The 26233-nt window shown below is 40.6% G+C and overlaps 1 protein-coding gene and 1 pseudogene across 3 annotated transcripts in view; one reads left to right on the forward strand and one right to left on the reverse strand.

Moving 5' to 3' along the window:
• The window catches only part of sgsm2 (small G protein signaling modulator 2), a 157230-nt gene that overhangs the window by 124742 nt on the left and 6255 nt on the right, over positions 1-26233 (reverse strand). For all 3 annotated transcript variants that reach the window (XM_075474204.1, XM_075474203.1, XM_075474202.1), the window contains exon 2: positions 3479-3554. In XM_075474204.1, coding sequence (XP_075330319.1) covers positions 3479-3554 — 76 coding nt within the window. The remainder of the gene's footprint in view (positions 1-3478; positions 3555-26233) is intronic.
• On the forward strand, positions 4167-6737 carry LOC142388964 (uncharacterized; annotated as a pseudogene).

A 26233-nucleotide genomic window follows, 5' to 3' on the forward strand; every position in this document is an offset into this window, starting at 1 on the left:
CCCCCGCGACCCGATCCCCGGACCAGCGGAAGATAATGGATGGATGGATGGAATCTTTGAATTACAATTTATCTTTGAAAAATGAACTAATTTTAGTGGTTCTTACTGCTATTCCCTAGTTCACTGAAGAGGAAGCATTCTGCTAAGATTAGAAATGGCTGAGGTCACTGATGGTTGGATTAAACTAGATATTAATTGTTGGGGCTTCATATAGCTCAACTGGTTAAGCAAGTGCCCCATGTACAGAGGCTGGAGCTCCTCAACGTAGCCAGCCCAGGCTTGGGTCCCAGTCTGAGGTCCTTTGCTGCATGTCAGCCCCCTTTCCCTCCACATACTGTCAAATGAAGGCCACTAGTTTTTTATTTTTATTTTATTTTTTTATAAAAGCTGCACTCAAAGGATTCAAAACAGCAGTTAGCAGACAAATGGGTGACCTCACAGTGGTTGCATCCACTTGTTATATGAGAAGGGCAAGAAAAAATAGGCAGGAAAATCAGTAAGCATTTGAAAAGCTGGGATTGTCCAAAATTATGAACAATTCAATGATTTTTTTGAAAGTCCTTTCCACTTGGCAAAGTTGTCCTGTTGCCTGGCAGCTCTCGTTGTCTCTTTGGGCATTCACATTGATTACGTTATGATGTTTTTCAGGAAGCATGAGGATTCAATTCAATTCAATTCAATTCAATTCAAAAATACTTTATTTATCCCAGAGGGAAATTAAATGTTGATGTAGCTCAATTAAATCAAGGAGTTATTATAGATGCTGATGGCTGTGGGCAGGAAAGATTTCCTGTAGCGGTCCGTTTTGCATCCAAACTGAAGAAGCCTTTGACTGAAGAGACTCTGTTTTCCGATAACAGTCTCATGGAGAGGATGTTCAGGGTTGTCCATAATTCTCTTGATTTTATGCAAAATCCTTCTTTGCATTATTGTCTCCAGAGGTTCCACAGCCGTCCCCAGAACAGAACCAGCCTTCTTTATCAGGTTGTTGAGTCTTTTTAGGTCCCTGGTTCTGATGCTGCTGCCCCAACAGATGACGCCAGAGGAAATGACGCTCTCAACAACAGACTTGTAGAAGATCTGCAACATCTTGTTGCAAACCTTGAAGGACCTTAGCTTCCTCAAGAAGTACAGTCTGCTCTGTCCTTTCTTGTAGATGGCTTCACTGTTGTGTCTCCAGTTCAGTCTGTTGTCCACATGAACACCAAGGTATTTATATTCCTCAACCACCTCCACTTCTTCTCCCATGATGGAAACAGGGTTTGATCTGACCCTGTTTCTCCTGAAATCTACAATCATCTCCTTTGTTTTGTTAACATTCAAGATGAGATGATTGTTCCCACACCATGCCACAAAGCGGTCCACCAGCTCTCTGTACTCAGCTTCTTGTCCATCTCTGATACACCCGACAACTGCAGAGTCATCTGAATATTTCTGTAGATGACAGGAGTCTGACTTGTACTGGAAGTCTGAAGTGTACAGAGTGAAAAGGAATGGTGAGAGTACAGTCCCCTGTGGTGCTCCTGTGCTGCTGATCACCTGGTTAGACACACAATTCTTCAGTCTGACAAACTGTGGTCTGTTTGTCAGGTAGTCATTAATCCAGGTGATTGTTGAGGCTTCCACCTGAGTCTTCTGGAGTTTCAGACGAAGCAGATCAGGCTGAATTGGATGCGAGTTGGTTGCTCCCAAAGTTAGCTAACAGAGTTGGTAGTTTAATAAATACAGAGTAGCTGGACATACAGCTTCAGTGAAGACTAGCTTTTGGACACACTATGGTTTCTACAGCGTACTTGAGATAAAAGAACGGGACATGACTCATTTAATACCAGGTCTCATATCATCCGCCAGCCTCGGACTAAAAATAATTTAAACAAGTAATTCTGTGGATTGGTTCCAGCTGCAGACTTTACCAAATTCCCTGCAAATTCTAATCGCATAGAAAAAACAACAAACATCCCCCATTCAACAGCAGGGATGACACCAAAGGTTTCATTTACAATAAAGAATACACTTTAATATAAAAAAGCTATACCTCAGTTGTACAAACTGATGAGTGTGAAAGATCATTCATGGCTTCCAGACTTCTGATAAGTTTTAGAAACATTTCGAAGAAGTGTATATTTCATGTTCACACTCAAGCTTACAATTCAGATAGCTTATATATTCCTATCATCATTATTAAAAAATCTGTGTTAAAATAAATGTGAGTTCTCACTTTGTTCGACAGAAAGAAAAGTGTTGTGGCACTCAAACTGAAATGGATACTTTCACATGGTTATAACTGAAGAAACCGCACTATCATTGACTGGCATCACCTTGCAGTCATCTAAGAAATAAAAGGCAGCTGCAATCCTATTCCTCCAAATGTTGTCTGTCTAATAACATTTGTATTGTAATCTGTTCATATAACCTTTTAAAACCCACACACTTCTCCTATTTGCTCCTCCAGTTAATATCTGCATTGTCTGCACAGACTGAAATTGAACACATTCTGAAACTGGTGCTCTTTTTTTCTGAATCAAGTTGTTTTGAATAAAGAATCAATTTAGGATGAAAACCTGACCCCAAGAATCCGAATTGAATTGAATTGTGTGATACCTAAGGATTCACAGTCCTAATCAATAGGGCACCACATTTGAATAATTCTAATAAATAATAATTGACATTATAAAAAACATTATTCATACTTGTTTAGAAAGGAAAATAGGATTTAATTGTGATTGTTTGTCTCCGTAGGAGTAAAGTAGAAGTTTAAATCCATCTCTCTATCTTTTCTTGTGTTTTGGCTTTGAGCAACGGTTAGAAAAGAACATCTAGAACATTTCACAGTGAAATTGATCATTGGTCATTTGCTTAAAATCAGCATATGAATTATTGTGTCATGGTCAAAAATGTGTATTGTGAACTGCGACCTTGTCCTTCGACTAAAATAACCCACGCAAACTTTTCCTCAGTATCTGAAGAGAATTCCTCAAAGTATTTCTGAGACACTATGTTCAAAAGAATGATATGGACTGACAACATTATCCAACATTATGCCTCTGGCCACAGTTGCTGCCAATGCAGAGGCGTGAGATAGGTATCTATTTAAATTTCTTGGAATTTGGAGCATGAGAAGCTTCTGTTATGTTCAATATGTAATGGTTATTCTTAGCCCACCAATAAAGCCTTTCTGACCAGTGCGGAAGCTGTGACACACCATTGCAAGCTTAGCCCTCTGGTAGGAAGGGGCAACCCTCTGTCTTTTGCCACAGACACACACACACAGAGTAAGCCTGGGCTTTGTACAGCCTGTCTCTGAAATGGTTTTCCATTAGCTCCACTGTGATTAATAACTTTCCAGTGATGCAGCAGCATAGTCACAGTGACGTCAAGCGATGTCCTTGATGAAGAGGCAGAACCAAGTCACCTGCTGAGGAGTTCAACAAGAGTGTGTGTGTGTGTGTGTGTATGTCCACGGATAAAGTGTACTTACTGCACAGAGCGATGATGTGGCTGCTGTCTTCATGGACAAATTTTCTGGTTACAGCTTCCTCCATAATCTGCTTCACCTGCACAAAGAACCAAAGTATGTGTCAGCATCATTTACCACAGCTAATGGAGAAGTCATTGCTTAACTGTGTGAGAAAATCTGAATGGAGTCCGTAGTCATCACCATTTTCAGACTCGAGGTAATATGAATCAGTTTTACATCATCCAAAGCTGAAAAGACAGTGATGCACACTTTAAATGATCAGAGCAGTACCATTCATCATGTCTGCTTTCACAGAAACAAGGCTGGCGTAGAGAAACTGATTACACTTAGTAGGGCTGCACAATTAATCGAATTTTAATCAAAATCGCGATTTTGGCCGCGCTGATTATGAAAAATGAAAATCGCGATTTTTTTTTTTTTTTTTTAATTTTTAAAATTAAATTTATTTTTTTTTACATATATTTTCTTAATGCGGGTTCAGTTGCATTATACTCTAGCATGTAAGCATTTAACCAGTAGTCCGCCAACAACCAGGGGGCGAACATGGACCTATTCGTTACGCCGCCTAACTCATCCACAAGCAAGTTAAGCGCGCAGCTCCTCACTAGTGCAGCCAGCAGTGGTGTCAAGTTCAAGTGGTGAGAGCAGAGTAGTAGTGATATAAGGGAAGACAAAACTGGTGGTGAGGATGATTGAAATGACCGAGAGCCAAGCTGAAGCTGCGGCAGAAGGTAAGCCCACAGCCGGTCTCTCTGGTGAGAAGGACGAGCTCGTCCCTCGAAGGGGCTCAATTTCGGCTGTGTGGAGCTACTTCGGATTCAGGGCGAGCGATGTCCAACAAAAGCAGGTGTTGTGCAAAGACTGTGCAATAATAATTGCATTTCAGTTTTATTTTGTTTATTCCTTACATAGTACATTCTTAGCTAGATTTCATTTCGTGATTTTAAATTACATTCTGCACTGAAAATTGTTTTTTTTTTGGAAAGAAGTGCAATAAAATTCAGTTGTTTATCGTTGTTCCATAATCGTGATTAATAATCGTGATTTCAATTATGATCCAAATAATCGTGATTATGATTTTTTCCATAATCGTGCAGCCCTAACACTTAGAGACATCGACAACATGCTTTTTACGATCCAAGTGTACAGTGCAGAGATACTAAAACCATTTACAAGCAACCATGTTAGGCGTTTAGAATATACTGTATATAATACAATATATATCATATAAGGGTTGTGAAAAAAATTCAGCTAATAAAAAAGCTTTACAAGATTGAAAAGAGTTTTGCGCCAGTTTCATGCATTAAAACCTTGTGATGCAATGGAAATGAGATTTTGGCATTTTTTGTTACTTATTGTGCAGCGTAAACATTTGAGTTACCCTTTTCCTTAAGGATCACAACAATTTTCAGAGCTCAAGATAAAGATGGCATGTAGTAACAGCCCAGCTCACCAGCAGCCGAATCAGGGATGTAAAATGGCCCAAAGACAGCTTTCACTGCCCTATAGAAGCCTGACTGCCACAAAGGCAAAAACCTTCAATTACTTTCCAATCATGCCATCATTGTCTCAGTCTTTATTACAGCATTAATGACACATAATTAAAAAAGAATAGTGAAAAAGTGCTGGACGTTTTCCTCTTACTTTTTTGTTGCTTTGCTTATAATAAGAGAAACAATTCCATGTGTCATCCAGGAGTGTAAAACAGCAACATATAATATTGCTACAAATAGTGTGTATGGAGAGCAATTTTCTTTGGAGTGTCAAGTATGTGATTACAAAAATGTAAAAACAAGACGGATGCAGACAGTTTGACGGGTACTAATAACATCTCTGAGAGTCCAGCCCAAACATCCACACCACTGATTCCCAATTAACATCACAACATTCTGAAAACATTTAGTAGAGTTATTTAGCTGCTATCGCTTGTGTCTCCAGGGAGAGAGTTGAACGAACCTGACTCAGTCTGGTGTTCACTTGTCTCGGTTCGCTCTCTCCACAGAATTAATTGTCTTCAGTAATTAATCCAGAACCTCACACCTCTGCCTTCTTTGGGTCTAATTCATAAACAAGTCAAATTTATGAACTTGTTTGTAGAATAATAAAGCTCTAACTCCCGTTTCTGTCTAAAACCATTGAAAGGGCGTCTTTAAGCAGGTCACTGATTACCTCTCACAATACAACCTCCTCGACCCAAACCAATCTGGATTTAAAAGTGGACACTCCACTGAAACAGCTCTGTTGGCTGTGACAGAAGCCTTTTCAGAAGCCAGAGCGACAGCTAAATCATCCGTACTTATCCTGCTTGACTTATCGGCTGCGTTTGACACTCTCAACCACAGTATCCTTCTCTCCATACTCTCTAGCATGGGCATCACAGGGAGAGCACCCTCCTGGTTTGAATCATACCTCACTGGTTGGTCATTCAAAGTGTCCTGGCTTGGTCACACTTCTGCAGCGCACCACCTCACCATAGGGGTCCCCCAAGGTTCAGTACTGGGACCTCTTCTCTATACACCACCTCACTGGGCCAGATCATCCCATCACATGGCTTCTCATACCAAAGATATGCTGACGATATCCAGCTCTATCTGTCATTCCCACCTGACGACCACACGGTCTCAGCACCAATCTCAGACTGTCTCTCTGACATATCAAAATGGATGAAAGCCCATCACCTCCAACTGAACCTCTCTAATACTGAACTGCTTGTCTTTCCAGCCAAACCAACCATACACCACAGCATCTGCATCCAAGCTGAATCCCTATCTCTTGCTCCATCAAAGGTAGCTAGAAACTTGGGTGTCATGATTGATAACCAACTAACCTTCAAAGATCATGTTACCTCCGTTGCTCGATCGTGCCGCTTCCATTGTTAAACATAAGAAAGATCAGGCCATACCCAACCCAACACGCCACCCATCTCCTGGTGCAGTCTATGGTCATCTCCCGCCTTGACTACTGCAGCGCTCTCCTAACTGGTCTCCCAGCCTGTGCTGTGAAACCTCTGCAGATGGTCCAGAAGGCGGTGCGTCTGGTCTTCGGTCAGGCTCACAGAGCACACGTCCCCCCTCTGTTCATTGAGCTCCACTGGCTACCCTTAGCTGCCCGCATCAAATTCAAGTCACTGATGGTAGCCTACAGAGTCCTTAATGGAACGGCTCCCATCTACTTGAATGCTCTTGCAAAGGCTTATGTCACAACTCGGTCACTCCGGTCGTCACAGGATCGCCGTCTAGCAGTGCCTACACCACGCTGAAGACAATCCAGACTCTTTTCATGTGTCGTTCCACAATGGTGGAATGACCTACAGAGCGCTACAAGAACAGGGGCTTCAAGAAACTCTTGAAGACCCAGCTCTTCAGAGAGCATCTCCTATCCTAGCACTGACCCTTTACTTCCCTCTATGTCTGCACTATCTCTACACTGTCACCCCTGTCACCTCTGACAGAGTCTGACTTGTGGTTTCCTTCTATGTAGCATATTGTTAGCTTTGATGTTAGCTGTAATGTTATATCCTCATATGTAAGTCGCTTTGGATAAAAGCGTCTGCTAAATGCAGAAACAGAAACAGAAACATACAGTGTCACCTGGTTAAAACCTTTTCCTTGTGTTGTGGTATGTCTGGTTGTCATCATAAAGGTAAGGTTCACCTTTCATCTAATTAAAGTAATTTTGATGGAAGAGATTAACTAAAACACAAACTTCCAAAAGATACCAAATGCATAGCTGCTGTAAACTATAGCCGCTTTCGGACAGACCGTTCTAAGAAAGTAGTTATCAGAACTACCCTCCTCGAATTTCGTTCTGATAACTATCCTTCCCCAGCGGAACTGTTTCAGTCTGCATTCGCACATGAGTCGGGACCTGATAGGGACTGATGCGCCGCGCGCAGCCGTCTGCTTCAGTGACTTGTTAGCCGTTAGCCGTTTAGCGCTACATTCAAACACAAAACAAAACGGTAAAAGTAAGGAGAGTAGAAAAAACACCACCAAGAAGCTAATATGGAGAGCGGGGAGGCCACCGTGTTCATGGTCTGCATGATGGTGATATTAATCATGAACAATCACATCGGGCGTCTAATATCGAGGCTGGAAAAGCTCACAGAGAGTCAGGAGACGATACTTTTTCATTTCATAAAGTAAGAAAGGAGAGCAGAGCGCTGCAGACAAATGAGACCAGTGTAAGTTTAACTTATTAAACACCCGCCGGTTGTGTCCGTGTATGAGTAAACATTTCAGCCGTGATAGCATGACATGGGGCGTAGCTACCGACCACCACACACCTCCGTTAGATTAGTTCTATAAGAACTATGAAAAGACCCGACCTCGGAGAAGGAGCTAAATAGTTATAGGAACTAAGGGAGAAAGCCCCGAGTTCTTGTATGTCCGAACACGGGAGAAAACGGCCCCGCGGATTAAAAGGTTATTAGAACTGCCAAAGGTTCCTGCAGTCCGAAAGCGGCTTATGTCCATTTTTAACAAGAGTATCTTAACACTGGTATCTTGCTTGTAAACACACACACACACACACACACACACACACAATGCTCTAAGCTTAAATAGTCACTCAGGGGACAAGTTAACCCATTTAGGCTGGGAAAGCATTGCCGCATTTCTACCTTTAAAGCCGGGGGCGCTGTTGCGTTATTCTATCTTTAAGGCCGGGAAATCGTACACGTCTTTTTTCCTGTAAGGGTTGTTTTGCACCAATTATTGACCTCGGCGCCAATGAAATGCATTATAATAGACACGTGAGAGTGTCGTCATGTTCCTCGTGTCATTGTTTTGAAGTTAAGTAAATTACATCGAACAAGACATTTCAGACGGTAGCGATTTGTGAGGAGTTTCTTGGCTTTGATGATGCTGATGAACGTGCTGACCCAACTGATCGAGATTTATGGCTAGCACATATGTTTGAGGATGACGATAACAAGGATGATTTTGAAGGGTTTGAATGTGAGTGGAAGACTGACAATTACCACCGTAATCGACGGAGAGATTTCAACCGCACACCAGGGATGAAAGTCGATTTACCTGCAGATGCCACACCGTTATTTTATTTTATTTTATTACTGTTTTCTAATTGAAAATAGTGCTGTTCCTGCACTTTACTTTTTACATTTTCTATTTTCGTGAAGGTGTATGTAAATAAACTCAATTTCCAAAGAAAGCCACAGGTGTAAGCTCTCAAATACTTTTTGAATTTTGTTTCTATCTGCTACAGAGGCTGAGAAATCAATCATTTAGTAGGCGTTGACACAATTGCTGAATTTTCAGAAAAACTTCAGGTTTTAGGGGGTCTTTCTGAAATCGCCCATAGGTTTTACAGGCATTCTTTTCCAGGCGTCTTAGGCCTAAATGGGTTAAATTCATCCAGTGAGCTGCTGATTCTTTCTGAAATACAAACATCTGTGTGACTCCCATTCAGCTCTCCAATAAACACAATGTAACTGTATTGTTGCTCTAAGTCCATTTTAAGTTCCTGAAACCTTTCTCACGAAACAATGTTTATGGGCTGCATGTCTTTTCATACAAATCCTGCCATCCTGTTGGTGATGGCGCTTTTACAAGCTTCTGGCAGGGAACCTAACACATCTGTCATTGGCAGCTGTACCACATGTTTTTCACTTTAGAATGATGGACTCCAAATAGTTTGGAAATGGCCTTGTAATCCTTCCCAGATTGATGGACACCAATAATTGCTTCTCTAAGATGATTGCTGATATCTTGCGTCTTTGGTAGTGTGTCAAGACACAGCTCAACGCCCCAGACCAGCAACCTGCTAAAACTTTTTTATCCAGGAAGTCACAATTAGAATAATCAATTATTCAATTGTCCTTGATTAACGGCACCTTGCTTTGACTTCTTCTTAAAAGAATCACGTGGCGTTTAATACGTCATGTATTCTTGTTCATTTGAGCATAGGATTACATCATTCAAAGACTTTACAAGGCTTTTAATTATGTTCTGAAACATAAAACCCTCTAAATTAAACACTTTTTTTACATGACTGCATCTTTCTTGTAGGATCTGAGCAGTGAAGTTTTTCCACTCTTAAAGGCGGGGTAGGGGATCTTTTTCTGGAACATTTTTTTACATATTGCTTGAAATACTCTTCACACCCTCATTGCAACCAATTAATTAAAAGTTTTGACACAAATATGAAAAGTTTTAGTGGCCTCTAGAACGTACAATCCAGGAAAAACAGAATCCAATCATTGTGAACGGACCGTTCACAATGATTGGATTCTGATGCCGTCTATCAAACTGCAATCTGCTCCTCCCTCCCCCCCTGTGCGCGTACCCTGCTCCGTGAACGAATTACGCGTCCAGAAGCTTGGCAGGAAGCTAAACTAGAGCCAGCTTGGCTAGCACCTAGCATTATTAAACGTATAGTTAGCATAAACTAAATACTAAATACGGCAACGATCGATGCTTGCTGTCAGAACAGCGCTCGTGCACCTTCGTGCTCGTGCGCGTTCATGTACTCTAGAGGCGTGCCTTCGGGGGGAAAGTGAAGAAAAGGGTTGGGACTTTTTACCTGTGTATTTTCAAAATGCAGCTTCGCTGGACTCAAAATCCAGGATCTCCTACCCTACCTTTGATCCAATCTGCCAGCCAAAAAGAAAATCGTATGTCCAAAAGTACATTGCAGTTCACACTGGTGATAATGAACCACACCATAAGATACATAATCTTGACAAAGTATGCTGGAAGTAGATCAGAAGTAAATGAGAGCTGCAGTCATTCCTTCAGTGCATGTGAATGTGACATAGTTCAGACTCTGGAGGATGGAAATATGTGAAATGAATCAGACACCTATCTTGTAAAACTTCTTGAAACAAAACAATTAAAGTGTAGTTGGACAAAAGCCAGTGGCCCACCACGGGTTCATCAGACTGGCTTTTTAAATCCCATCTTTCAACAGTCATTTATGCAACAAGGAAATGCCATGAAATCCTACAGTTAGAGGGCCTGAAAGGGACTCATTCATTTACAGCTATCAGAATTAATACAGCAACCAAAAATCACACGCACACCCACGCACACACACACACACACGCACACATGCACACACCACACCCATACACACACACACACACACACACACACACACACACACGCACACACACACACACAAGAATATAGTGATTTCTTGTCTACTCATATGTAAATCTACCCAAATGTAAAAAGCCTGATTGGAGAGCTTCACTATGCAGATGAGTAATGACTCAAAATATAGAAACATAATAAAAATTATGATTGGTTCTGAAGGCGAATGCTGAAGCAGATTTATTATGGGGATGTATTATGGGGTGGAAATATCGAATAAATGGGCAGAATCAACATTTCAGAATCTTGAATAACTTTTGTATACCAAAAAAAACCCCAAATGTTAAGAGTTTGAGGTTTCACATGAATAAATGTTAAATGAATTAAATTGAATGAATTCTATTTGACACATCTAAAGATGCATTTTGGAGGGAAAGGATAAGTAAATTCCACTACTGCTTCTGCTGTTCCTGTGTTCACCTTCACGAGCCTAAAAAGCTTTAAATAGCTGTGCAATATAGCTGAGATTTTTCAAACACACAGATATTTCTGTTGTTTGGGAGTGACAATAACCAGGATGGACCATCCCGAGAAAAACTATAAATATTACTATCATAGATAACTTTCTACCTATATTTTCATACAGGTTGACTGACATGCAGTTGATGCAGTTGAAAGCAACGTGGTAGAAGCCACACGTACACACAGAGAAATTGGCTTTTATGTCATTTTAATTAATGAAGAACATTAATTGACTATTTATCCTTTATTAAACCTACTGTGTAGTTCCAGGGATGACGCTAAAATAACAAGACAAAGCTGTTCTATGTCAAACAACTCAGGGGAACTGGTTCTAAGAATCCTAAAGCTAATAGCTTCCAGAGAACAGGGATGAGAGCTCATTAGCCAACTGTCAGTTTTACAACGATACACTTACTTTTCCTTTTAATGAATGCTCATGACAAGGCAAAAAACAGAGCATCAACAATTTGCTTTCAACATTTCTCTCTGGGAGAAAAACAAAAGAAAGGTCCGACAGCCCGTTCACTGATCTAATTTATGAGAATGAAAGATTACAATCAGAGCAGAAATCTGAGCTTCAACCGTTGCCTAAGGTGGGTGATTTGGTCCCAGAAAGTTCAGAGAGAGCCTGTTTCATTTGTTAAGGACAAGAAAAACAAAGTTCAAAGTTTGAATGAAGGTGAAAGCATTACTCCCCCCACAGTCACCATCAATTATAATGTGTGCCGGGTTAAATAGAACATAATACTCTGACTAAAGGAAGAGCAGGACTGTCACAGTCTGGGAAAAACACAGCATTTCTCCTTCCATCTGGCAGTGGATACACTGCACTGTACCCTTAAACAACCAGTGGTTCCCATATGGTGATGTGCAGTTTTGTATACAATTCTTAACATACAGGATTTATAGCAAGACAACATGTTTCAAGTCAAACTACTGATAGTGTCTATCAGCTAACTAAGGCAAGACAAAAAGGAGATGAGTTTAAGAGTAGTAGCCATAAATTAAAGACTTTTCTTAAGTCCTGGAAGAAGAGGTGGCTGTGATGGATTTTCACCTAAACAACAGACTGGACTGGAAATGCAACGCAGAGGTGGTCTTCATGAAAGAACGGACACTACTTCTGGAGGGAGTTTGGGTACGTGGTGAAGAGGACAATTTCTCTTTGCGGCCATCTTTAGAGCAGTATCAGAGTCAGAAACTAAACCAACTGTAAAGAAGGCTGCACCTGAAGGCCTCAACACGGAGGCCACGACTCCATTACTGCAGAGAAAGTTCCTCTAAGATGAAATACATAAATATTAGGGCTGGGACTTTAGCGCGTTAATTTCGATTAATTAACTACACACATATTAGCGCGTTAAAAAAAATAACGCATTTTAATCGCACACTATCATTTTTTTTTTTTTTAATACAGACGGATGGAAGCGTCGACAAGAGCGTGGTTGTGTGCAGATTATGCAACAAGGAATTCGCGTATCACCGCAGCGTATCAAGCCCAGAGGCGGCGCTAAGGGGTTGCTTGCGGTTGCTATAGCAACCCCAAGAATGTGCTCAGCAACCCCATAGCTACCCCACCTTTGGGGCTAGAGGCAGGTTTACTGCTCACAAAGAACAGAAGTGCAGTGCAACAACGACAACAATATTAAGAAGTAAAGAATCACGTATGTTGCTGCGTGGTAGCCTATCCCCGTTTTTCGTTCTTTAGCTGATAAATATACATATGGAAAGGTATAAAACACCAGCTTTACTGGTGAAACGGCTATCCACATTGTTCCTAGATCTACAGTAGCTGTGGTGATGTCATTCTACAGTCAGCCAATCACGTCTGTTCTAAATTACCCGGGGAAATCGGAGGTCTAAAATAATATTTCCATAAAGCAGATTTATGAGATAAATAGAAACCCTATTTAATTGTATTCTCAGTTTAATTTGTTTTTGAATAGTCATATGTTACAGTTTTCCTCTCATTTTAGCACCCATTCACTCATAACATAGCTAAACTGCAATTCTAAATGGATATTTGGCGATTTTGAGAATGTCCTTCTTCAAGTAACACAAATAAGGTAGGAAATCCCAGTTGTTTTTCATATGCTCACCGAAACACTATTATCAAATATTCTTCTTGTGACTTGGTTTGTTAGTCGACTCTAGGTGCTTGCAGTCTATCTAGAGCTACTTGCTAAGTAGCCTAGTGTTAGTGCAGTTAGCACCATCTTTTGAAAATAACGGACACACTTTACTTTATGTTAGGTTGCCAGCGTGCTTCCTCTGCCATAATGTGATGCGAGTAGATTGGCTTGAGTCGGCTATGTGTCCGCTGTGGCAGCGGACAGACTGGTGTGAGCAACAAGTTTGAACGTAATGTTGTGCCTGTGTGATTTAGCACTGTACGAGGCTACTGTTGGAAGCCCGCCGGGTAGAACTATCTCTTGAAAGTTGTCGCCTACAACTGTTGTGCGTCAGATAAGATGAAATAGAAAGTCCGCACTGTAGCTCATTCACTCCCAGCTCTTTTTTTCCAAGATGAAGTTGATCAAAACTTATTTGAGGAACACAGTGGGCAAAGTAGCCTTTGTGGATTGGCTATTTTATCCTTAGTGAACGGGCTATGAATGAATGAGATGGACAGGTATGCCTGTGTGTGCGTGTGTGGTTGCGTACACGGGCTGGGGCTGTCTGCCCCTGGACCTTCTGCAGCTGTTCCACCACAACGCACAGTGCGACATCTGTCTGCTTGTGAGCAGTAAGCTCCGCTGATAACTTAAAGTTTACAGTATGCAAGGCTACATTACACTATGCAAGGCTGCATGCAGACGGTGGAGTAATGGGTCAGTAACGTTGTTGCGTTGATGCGGGGGGGGGGGGTGTTTTGACTTGCAACCCCTCACATTCATGCAGCAACTGCATAGCAACCCCAACGAAAAATCGCTGGTGCCGCTGCTGATCAAGCCTCAAATATCACCTCAACGCTAAACATGTAGCAGCTAGCGTGGAAGCTAACGGGGGCCCAACGCAGCTTAACATCCAAGATTCTATATACTGTGTTTTCATGCATGCTACATTCAGATTTCAAATAGGGATATGTTCTGTGTTTGTTGAAATATTGTTGAAAATGTTAATTTTCTAAAGGATAAAGTATATGCGATTAAAATGCGATTAATTTCGATTAATTAATTTCAAAGCCTGTAGTTAACACGATTAAAAATTTTAATCGAGTCACAGCCCTAATAAATATACTTTTTCATTTGGTTTATTTATCTATTTATTTATTCAATTGTAATTGAATAAACAGTTTTTTCCTAAGAGCACTGGTCTCTGCATCAGTTATTTGAACTGTATTAGAACATGGCTCTTAATCAGCATTTCTGGGGCCACAGCAGAGATACAGTCAGTAATGAGGACATTGTTAATGCCCTGCTGGAGCTCGATGTTGGGGGGTGGGGGTGTACAGTAGGGCAGAGCAGCAGTGGGGACAGCAGAGTGAAGGTGGAGTTAGGTGGAGAATCCATTCCTCTTCACCCGTCTTGAACAAACTTGTTCAAGAAAAACTCATTTCCAGATACTACAACTGTGAAATCCTTTTCTGAGCTCAAATGTGTCAAATCAATCTTTTTGAAGAAACTAAAGAGTAAATGAACATTTGAAATGGATGCCACCGCAGTTTAGAGAGCTGACCTGACTTTTGAAGCAACAGGCATTAAAAAGGGTCGTTGCAGGAAGAGATTACACCGTGTCAAATGAAGAGGAAAAAAATACTCTCCACCCACTGGAAAAAGGACGACTGAATGCAGTTTATCATCAAGTTGTATGGCAGCACTCAGGGAATCTCACTGTAGCAAACAAAAGATATGATATTAGAAAAAAACAGAGCAGCCAGAGTCGAGATAATGGGGGAACTGGAATAAATGCACTTAGTGTCTGTGCTTTCGAGGAAACATTTCAGCAGACATAGGGCATATAATACTTTTTTTAAATTCTAAATTCATTGGTCAAGTTACCATATTTGTCCTGCCAGCTATTTGCCAGAAAAGAATCAACCTTTACAGATGCCATTCTGCAATGATTTCACCAGACAACATGATCAAAAGTGTCCATGTTCTATGAAAAGGTTTCGATGCAGCTGGAGCAACTTCCAAGTAGGATTCCTGTGAAAAACAACATGATCTGTGGATGGATCATTTGCTCTTTGTTCGGTGTCGGTCCACTTTTACACAGCAAAGCTATGATCAGCTCCACATCCTGCTCATCATTTACAGTCACCATTATATTCCCACTGAAGAACTGGAGGAGAGAATCTTACACAATGTAAACCTGTCATTTCATTTCTACACTGCAGCTCTATGCTTCACAAAAACTTTGATTTTACACCCTCGGTATTACTGACAGCTCAATTGTACTGCATTAAAGTCAAAATGGCTGAAGCTCTTAGAGTTTCCCATTGAAAGAAATTCTGCAACAGAGAAAAGAAGAAAAGAAAACAGGATCCTCCCGGAGTGACCCGAGACTACCTTCATAACTACACCGTTAAACTACAACAAGCACATTTTCCCTCAAATATAGAACGTCCTCTGAAAAAGCAGTTTAGCATTTTTGACTTTTGCCACCTGTAGAGATTTTGTCTGCCCGTGCAACATCAGAATATTCCTATATGTTCCTGTAATATTTCTTGAGAGCACATAAAAACCTTTTATCCAGGCAGGAGCTGCTTCCATAACCATCCTCCAAACAGAACATATCCCAGAAACAAACCATTCCAGTGAGGCCAACACAAAAACATACCACGCAAAAGAGGACACCTGACAGGACTGCCTGACTGCTGTGATATTAATTGTCAGCTGATGCAATTTAACTTCTTAGAGAGCTGCTAAAGGTTTCAGTTGCCAAGCGATACTGAGGCAGAGAGCGCTGTTTGAAGAGAAAGGGAGCTTTCAACTTCGAGCTAGTTGTTTTGCAACAAACCAATCTCTCTCGGCCCAGTTTGCTCAGCAGTTTGCTAGCATCATCACTAACCCTAACCCACCAACTGTGGGCTAATCATACCTTATGTGATTTTTGTGCTGGATTTCTTAAGAATACAATAACTATCTGTTATCTGAACAAATTCTGTTGCATTTTTATGGAAAATCTAACAGTTTCACAACAATATACCAAAACACTTCCGAGGCAACAGCAGTTTCTTCAGCGTGTATACATAGTATATAGTTTATATAGTTTATAGTGTATATGTAGTATATAGTGTAAATATAGTTTATATAGTGTATACATAGTTTATATTGTATATGTAGTTTATAGTGTGTGTATAGTATATAGTGTATATGTAGTATATAGTGTGTATATAGTTTATATTGTGTATACATAGTATATAGTGTATATGTAGTATATAGTGTATATATAGTTTATATAGTGTATAAATAGTTTATATTGTATATGTAGTATATAGTGTGTATATAGTATAGCACAGTGTTTCCCAACCTTTTTCGGCCTGAGTACCCCCTGAGCCTTCTTGTCACACCACGAGTACCCCCTCACACATACAACACGTGCGATGATTCTCCAAAAGTAGAGCAACAGTGATTATTACATGAAAATCATTTTATTTAATATCTTTAACTTGAACATAAAATTCTCAGGCTTTCTCTCTCTTTTTTTTTAACCTCAGTTGAATTCAACATAAGAATAAAAAACATTTTCTTGAAATATAAATAATGAACCAAAATAGTATAAATACTAAATCAAAATAATCTTCCTTTGTTATCTAACTTAAACAAGTAACATTTCTTTTTTTTTTTTAATATTTTAAAAAATATTTAAATATAAAAAAAAAAAAAAATAAATAAAAAAAAACTCCCCGTGCGCTGCGTACCCCCTGCAGTACCTATGCGTACCCCTAGGGCCCAGGGGTACGCGTACCCCCGGTTGGGAAACACTGGTATAGTATATAGTGTATATATAGTTTATATTATGTGTATAGTATATGGTGTGTATATAGTATATAGTACATATATAGTATATAGTATAGGGAGTATTTATAGTTTAAATTGTATATGTAGCATATAGTGTGTATATAGTATATATATAGTATATAGTGTATATATAGTTTATATAGTGTATACATAGTTTATAGTGTATATATAGTATATATATAGTATATAGTGTGTATTTAGTATATAGTGTGTATTTAGTATATAGTGTGTATATATATTTTATATAGTGTATACATAGTTTATATTGTATATGTAGTATATAGTGTGTATTTAGTATATAGTGTGTATATAGCATATATATATAGTTTATATAGTGTATACATAGTTTATCTTGTATATGTAGTATATAGTATATAGTGCAGAGGGGAACCCTCAGGGCCTTCTACGCCTTCAGAGAAGGCCTTAAAAAATTCAGAACAAAAACATATTAGTATTAAATAATAATATATGTATACATTTAAAAAAACTCAATCACTCTCATTTAATTTAATACAATACATGTAATACTATATTCTCGCTAATCTATGTTCCAAAGTTAAGTTTACTGTCAAATTCACATCGGCAATGAAAGGGTTACTGTCCTGAAACATACTATCCAATCAGAATCGTCCATCTCTATCGAAGCAAGATTAACCGGCTCATTAATTGATTAGGACTTCACGCATCTCGGGGAAGGCCAAGCTATGTGTTTTGGTTTGGAGAGTGATGGGAAAATTGACCAATCACGGTTTGATTTGAAGTGGGCGGGACAAAAAAAAAAGATCGTAGGCCTTCGTGAAGTCCGAAAAGCGTGGAGAGTGGAGCGGTTGAGAGACAGAATGGCGGAAGACGAGACCAATGTTGTGGCTAGCTTGATAGCATCGCCTTTTTCAAGGCGGTCTTTCACAGAAAAACTTCAAATAATAAAAAACGGAAGACCAACTCCAGAACTGGAATGAAAAGAAAAGGTTAAGACAGTGGAAAGGCATTTCAAGACCGAAAATGATCAGCGATATCCATGGATGACGGGCTGTAAGAAAACAAACAGGCTGTACTGCTGGAGCTGTCTACTTTTTACAACTGACAAGTCATCCACCTGGGTCAGCGGAGGATTTGTCAGCCTTACAAATCTGACAAAGTCAGCCCATCGACATCAAGATTCTGCTGCACACCTGCAAGCGACGGTCAGTTTGAAAACTTTTGGGGACACGATAGTTGATCTTCAGCTAGATGAGCAGGGCCGGAATCATACGACGGCCCACAACAACAAGGTCAGGCAGAACAGAGAAATCCTCAAACGACTCATCAATGTCGTCACATTGGAAGGCAAGAGCTGGCATTTCGGGGACATGATGAAAGTAAAGATTCTGAGAACAAGGGGAACTACTTGGAGCTACTGCAGTTTTTGGCGGAATATGATAGCCCTCTGCGCTGTCATCTGGATTCGGCTACTGTTTTCATCGGCACCTCCTGCAAAATTCAGAACGATCTGATTCAATCGGTGGCGGATGTAATGACCGAGGCAATGAGGGAGGAGGTGATAAAAACGCCTTTTGTCTCCGTTATGGTAGACGAGACAACTGATGTAAGCAACACTGCTCGGATGTCATATGTCCTGCGTTACACCACTGGCGGTGGTGTGAAGGAGCGCTTTTTCCAGTTTGGTGATGTCAGTGGTGATAAGCGCGCAGAAGCCATAGCTGGACAAGTTTTGGAGTTTCTGGAGGACTACGCCTGCACCAACAAGGTAATTGCGCAGTGTTACGATGGAGCCGCAGTCATGGCCTCTGGACTGAATGGGGTCCAAGCTAAAATAAAGGAAAAAATACCACAAGCTCTATTCGTTCACTGTTATGCGCACTCTCTGAACCTCGTCATGTTCCAAAGTGCTGCTAAAATCAAAGAGTGCAAGATTTTTTCCTCACACCTCAGTGGCCTCGCAGCCTTTTTCTCCAAGTCAGACAAACGCACGAAACTCCTGGATGAAATATGCCAGCGGAGACTGCCGAGAGTGACTCCAACACGGTGGAACTTTTCATCACGTTTGGTTTGCACTGTGTATGAGCGGAGAGAAGAACTCGTGGAGCTCTTTGAACACATTGTGGACAATCACAACAATTTTGACGATGATGCTGTGCACATCGCCCTGCTGACGGGCTTCGAGTTTTGTTTCCTCCTCGCCACATTCAATTCTGTGTTTGCCTACTCCGACGTGCTCTTTGGGATCTTGCAGAGTAAGGAGTATGACATGCAGTTCTGTTTGTCCAGCATTGATGACTTTTGCAGCACCACGGAGAGCGAAAAGGCCAAGTTTGACTCCATCTATGAGGACACGGTGCGCGAAGTCGGGGCTCCCAGCGGGCACGGGGCACAGAGAGTGTGAGACGTGCGCGCAGCGTACCAGCACCTGCACAGTGAGATCCTGGACAACATTCTCACTCAGCTGAGGAACAGGTTCAAGGATCATGAAAAACTGATGTTCCTTGCCCTTCTGGACCCCAAGAAGTTTGCCTCATATAGAGAAAACTTCCCCAGCTCTGACTTTCAGTGCCTCGCTGAAAACTACGGGCTGCACTTTGACCTCCCCAGGCTCAAGACTGAACTGACAGTCATGTACAACATGGCAAACTTTGAGGGAAGGAGCCCATCAGACCTGCTGCACTTCTGACACTTAAAGAGCTGACTGAGAGCATGCCGCAGCTGTATCACCTCACCTGCCTGGTGCTGACCATTCCCGTGTCCACCTCCTCCGTGGAGCGGTCTTTCTCGGCTCTGAAGCGCATCAAGACACACGCCAGAAACAGTACTGGACAGGATCGCCTGGGAGCTTTGGCACTGATGTCCATAGAGAAAGGACTTCTTTTGGAGCTCAAGTCAAAGGACAAACTTTATGACGCTGCCATCGCCCACTTCACAAAGAAAGACCGACAAATGGATTTCGTTTTCATGTTGGCCTATGTGAAAAATTGCGAGAGGTCCTGTGATCAAGACAGCATTTAAGGCAGTGCTTCTCAAAGTGTGGGGCGCGCCCCACTGGTGGGGAACGGAAACATGGCAAGTGGGGCGTGACAAACGGGAGGAAATTTTAAATGTTATGCCCATCTTAAATGCTTTTCTTTATTGACAATAAAGATAATTCACTAAACAAAACACCCACACACAAACAAAGTAATAATGAAAAGCTAAAATTATGAGAGAGCATTGGGAGACCGGGAGAAAAACGTAACCTGGAACTAAAGTGCAAAAACAATGATTGACGTCGGGTTGTTAATTGCGGCGGGACAGCAAGGTAGCAGGTAGCATAACTGTGAGCAACATGGATAAATTTGTGGCTCGGGAGTTATGAGTCATTGTCTCCATTAACTCGTTCACTGACTCACCGCTGCTACTGTCAGCTAACTGTAAAGAGGAGACATGCCACACAACTATTATTCTAACTGCAATTGCGGAAATGTATAAAGCTAATTGCTGTATTAGCTCCGTGGCTGAAGCGGAGCTAATACAGCTCACAGCTCGTAGAGCCCCTCCCATACCCGAGACACTCACCAGCTCTCTCCTCCGCACGGTTCAGGACTCGTGATTTATACCCGACTCACAGTTCACAGGCAGCTCACAGCTCCCTCTCCCTTCCGGCTTTATTTTGAAGAAAGCGGGAGTTCATTCAATCTGTACATAATTATCTTATTCTAATGGTGCAGTGTTGAATGTTAGAATATTATTATTTTTTCACTATTGTTTAGGTTATTTAAATGTTCTATTTGTGCACAGTTTCATACATTTTATTATAATTTTGCACTGTTTCGCACTGAATGTTAATTTATTGGCTATTTGGGTTATTTGAATTTATTTAGAGAGAAAGAAAGAAAACTAAATGTTTGGCCTTGGAGACTTCTTGACTTTTAGCCTTTTTCACAATGATTTGGGACATTCCGTGGCGCACACTCTGGGTGATTGATTCAAGTGACTCGAAAACCCGATTCATTTTAGTGAGTGACTCATACAAACTCGAGTATCCCATCACTATAACACACCCCTGTCACGTTAACAAGCCACTGGATTTCTTTAAAAGAAAATCGACAGCAGGAGCAACGCATGGTAAAGGCTGCGTCGGTTAACAGTCAAGCACAAATGGCCTCATACAAAGTTACAAACAGAATCCCGCAATGCAACCACATGCTTTTCAGCTGTGGCATCTCTGAAAACAAAACACAGATCTCAGCTCAACATTGAGCATGACTTGAGAGTGGCAGTTTCAAGCCTGCAACCACGTTTTGAGAAGTTGTGCAAAACAGGCTCATTGCAGCCACTAATGCAGGGATACATTTGAGTTGTTTTTGTTTTTTGCACAGATTGCAAATGAAACGCTTTTATTTTCTCTTTTTGAACTTTGTGTTATTTGATGTTATTGATTTTGATTCATTATAAAATATGATGTTACTTGGTGTTAGTTCAATCGAGTTGAAATGTAATTTATCAATATTTTTGTTGGGGCGACAGGGGCAGGTGGGGCTTGGAAATCCCCACTTGTTCAAAGTGGGGAATGACCAAAAAAGTTTGAGAACCACTGATTTAAGGTAAGGCCATTTGGTTATTAATTTTGCCCGCCGCGGCATGTTGACTTGGGCCCATATGCAAGGGCGTAATTTTGGGTAGGGACGCTAGGGTCACGTCCCTACCAATATTCAGCCCCCTACTCAGGGTCTCCGTGGATCCTTAAAAAGTATTAAAAAGTCTTAAATAAAAAATACTTTTTTAAGGTCTTAAAATGTCTTAAATTTCGCCGATTTTCGAAGAGTGGCATTAAATTTCATCTGGGCGAAATGAAAGAAAGATATGTCTGGAGAGACGATTTTCTATCGCTCTGTGCACAATATGGCGACCGCTGACGTTTTGTGTGTGCGCCAGTACTTCCGGTGAAAACTTCCGGTGATTTGACAGCTAGCTCGTCAGGTTAGGGCCAGTGGCCGTAAACAAAGGTTAACTTATAGCCGAGAAGAAAGATGATAATATAACGTAGCTAAAAAGACTAGCTTTCTTCTGTAGCCTAATGCTTACCGATTTAGCAAGCCTAGCAGCCTAGTTGCTAATGCTAGCCGCCGTAACGTTACCAACCATACCCGACGTCAAGGAGTTGGCTGAGCAGGGGCAAGATTATGGAGGTGCAGAGTTAACTTCATAATGGGTGAGTGCAGGTTTCATTCACTTGTTTTCATTCTTTCATAGGATTGATTCACTTTATTGGTTTATCCGATTGCTGGCCGCCGAGCCATTATGTGTCTGGGTTTGTGTAGGTTACTGACCATGGTTGTTAGCAGTCGATAGTCAGGTTGTATGATGTGTGTGAGAGTGTGTATTTTTTCTATGGGTACGTGCCATTGACTGTATGAGCGGTCTGTGCTCGTTTTTATTTAATTGATTAGATTGGAGATACTTTATTAATCCCGAAGGAAATTTGATTTTGTCGTGTGGTTTATGCTGCAAAGTCACTGTCTATATATGGACAGCTGACTATTGCATAAACCAGTCTGTGCTTCACGTGAGTTGTCCAAAGTTCTGGTTTAAGTTAACTTGGGTAGTAAAATCGTTTTGCTAGTTGTAAAAGCACAGTAGACATAACTCGAAAATTAGGTTCAATTATGGATTTATTTTGCTCAGAGCCTCAGACAAACAGACAGACAAATGGCAGCGAAAACACGCTCCTTCGCAGATGTGTGACAATCGGGCACGATTGTCCTGTAGTGTGTGGTGTTCCCTTGTGCATTCAAATCTTATGCGATCATGTTGACACACTGATTCAGTATCACTGAAGCACACATTTCACACTGGACTTTTTTTCAACACCGAACAGCCTAGAGTGTAGTTTTTATATATATTTTTGCCGTGGTAATGGTCTTAATTTTTATTCTTAGAGGTCTTAAAAAGGTCTTAAAAGTCATTAAATTTGTTGATTAAAAAATGTGCAGATACCCTGCATTATATGAGTTACATTGCATAACACTTAGCTGACTTTTTTTTATCCAAAGCGACTTATAAGAACACATTATTGGTTACAGTCTCTGGAGAATTGTTGGGTTAGTTGTTTTGCTCAAGGTCACTCCAGGTGTAAACAGAGGTAGCCTAATCGTGGGATTTGAGCTTGCAACCCTGTGATTTAAAGACCAACTCCCTAAAAATTAGGATAGCTCGTTAACATATAGCATCTGCATGCCATTAACTTATGATTGGTAATGCAAAAAAAAACAACAAAAAAAACTGCACTTTTATGTCCCCACCAATGTCAAAATCAAAGTTACTCCCTTGCCCATATGACTTTCCTAGCAATACCGTGCATTCCTCTGACCAAGCACCACAAGATTCATGTACGAGCTACATTTTTGCTGACCCCCTCTTGTTCAAAGACGTTCCGCGGTCTATGGTTTTTGTTTTTATTTTTATTAGAATTAAGGAGGTGTAGTGGAACCTATGAAAATTGTGACTTTCATTTGACATCGGCATTCATTGCACCATGTGTAATTGCGCATGGAGAGATTTGCACTTTGCATTTGAAATGGTATTGTAGTTTGAGGATGCTCATGAATGAATTGTCAGTCTGTGTATGGTTTGTTAATATTGAGATCTTGTTACAGCTACTGCGAATGATGTTATGGTCTATTTAAACATCATTGTCATAGTTAATTAAAGGATTGCAGTTGTTAAGCGCTTTCAATTCATCATACCGTGCCTTTTTTTCCCACAATGATTTTTTTTCTTCAGCAATGAGGGCTGAGGTGAAGGCCCAGCCGTAGTGCTCACGGTTCGCCACTGATATAGTGTGTATATAGTATATATACATAGTATATATAGTGTATACATATTTATATTGTATATGTAGTATATAGTGTATATGTAGTACATAGTGTATATATAGTTTATAGTGTCTATATAGTATGTATATAATATATAGTGTATATATAGTATATAGTGTGTTCATAGCATATGGTGTGTATAACTGCTCATCATTGATAGAAGAGAATAAGAACAATCCCAGGTTTCTCTTCAGCACTGTAGCCAGTCTGACTAAGAGTCCGAGCTCTGCTGAGCCAGTTATTCCTTTAACTCTCAGCAGTGATGATTTCATGAGCTTCTTTAACAGTAAAATTGTTTCTATTAGAGAGAAGATTGATGGAGTCCTTCCCACTATTATCAGTGATGTATCATCAAGTACAGCAGCTTTAGAAGTATCTTTAGAACCTGATTTGTATTCAGACAGCTTCTGTCCAGTTGATCTCTCTGAACTAACGACAGCAATAGTCTCTTCTAAACCATCAACTTGTGTTTTAGACCCAATCCCAACCAGACTGTTCAAGGAGGTTTTCCCATTAATTGATACTTCCATATTGGATTTGATCAATCTGTCTTTGTTGACAGGATATGTACCTCAGACTTTTAAGGTTGCTGTAATTAAACCTTTACTTAAAAAACCTACTCTTGATTCAGAAGTGTTGGCTCATTATAGACCTATATCCAATCTCCCTTTTATGTCTAAAGTTCTTGAAAAAATAGTTGCAGCTCAGCTTTGTGATCATTTACACAGAAATAATCTGTTTGAAGAGTTTCAGTCAGGATTCAGAGTGCATCATAGCACAGAAACTGCACTGCTGAAAGTTACCAATGATCTCCTCTTAGCCTCTGATAGCGGACTTGTGTCTGTGCTTGTCCTGTTGGATCTCAGGGCTGCATTTGATACGGTCGATCACAGTATCTTATTACACAGACTTGAACATGTTATTGGGATTAAAGGAACTGCATTAGGCTGGTTTAAGTCATATTTATCTGATAGATTTCAGTTTGTTCTTGTAAATGAAGAATCTTCCTCACACACCAGAGTAAGTCATGGAGTTCCTCAGGGTTCTGTGCTTGGACCGATTCTTTTCACTTTATACATGCTTCCATTAGGTAACATTATTAGACAGCATGGCATAAATTTCCATTGCTATGCTGATGATACTCAGTTGTACTTATCTATAAAACCAGATGAACCCAATAGGTTGGTCAGACTACAAGCATGTGTTAAAGACATAAAGACCTGGATGACTCCGAACTGTCTGCTTCTAAATTCAGACAAAACTGAAGTCGTTATCTTTGGACCTGAGCGTTTCAGGGAGAAATTGTCTAGCTATATAGTTACTCTAGATGGTATTTCCTTGGCTTCTAGTTCTACAGTGAGGAACCTTGGAGTTATTTTTGACCAGAATTTATCATTTGACTCGCATATAAAACAGGTTTCTAGGACTGCCTTCTTTCACCTTCGTAATATTGTTAAAATCAGGAACATCTTGTCTCAGAGTGATGCAGAAAAACTAGTCCATGCATTTGTTACCTCAGGATTGGACTACTGTAATTCTTTATTATTGGGCTGTCCCACATATTCTCTGAAAAGCCTTCAGTTGATCCAAAATGCTGCAGCCAGAGTTCTGATGAGAACTAACAGGAGAGATCATATTTCTCCAGTTTTAGCTTCTCTTCATTGGCTCCCTGTTAAATTCAGAATAGAATTTAAGATTCTTCTCCTCACATATAAAGCTCTTAATGACCGAGCTCCATCATATCTTAAAGATCTCATTGTAAGATATTTTCCTAACAGAGCACTTCGTTCCCAAACTTCAGGTTTACTTGAGGTTCCCAGAGTTTCTAAAAGTAGAATGGGAGGCAGAGCCTTCAGTTATCAGGCCCCTCTATTGTGGAATAAGCTGCCAGTAAATGTCCGGGAAGCAGACACCCTTTCCACTTTTAAGACCAGGCTTAAAACTTTCCTTTTTTATAAAGCTTATAGTTAGGGATGGCTCAGGTGATCCTGAAACATCCCATAGTTAAGCTGCTATAGGCCCAGACTGCTGGGGGGCCTCATCTGTCACACCTTTCCTCACTTTACTCTCTTTATGTATGTGTGACATTATTGTGGTCATTAAAGGACTTATGAAACGAATTTTAATTGTTGGAATTTCACAGTTTTTGCTGCTGATTCTAAAGGTTCCAAGCCTTGCGATTAAAATGAGATATTGTCTGGAGAATAATTTATCCGGGAAGTCATGTTAAAACGGGCTCAAAAGGAGCCACATTTTGTCTTTTTGTGCGAATTCATTTTTTTATGCGTGACGTCATAGGGTTGACACAGAAGTTCTGGTAGTCTAACTGTAATGGCGGCGTCTATGGCTAAGACATCAAAGCACGGT

Source organism: Odontesthes bonariensis, chromosome 9 (assembly GCF_027942865.1).
Source record: "Odontesthes bonariensis isolate fOdoBon6 chromosome 9, fOdoBon6.hap1, whole genome shotgun sequence".
NCBI classification, from domain to species: Eukaryota; Metazoa; Chordata; class Actinopteri; order Atheriniformes; family Atherinopsidae; genus Odontesthes; species Odontesthes bonariensis.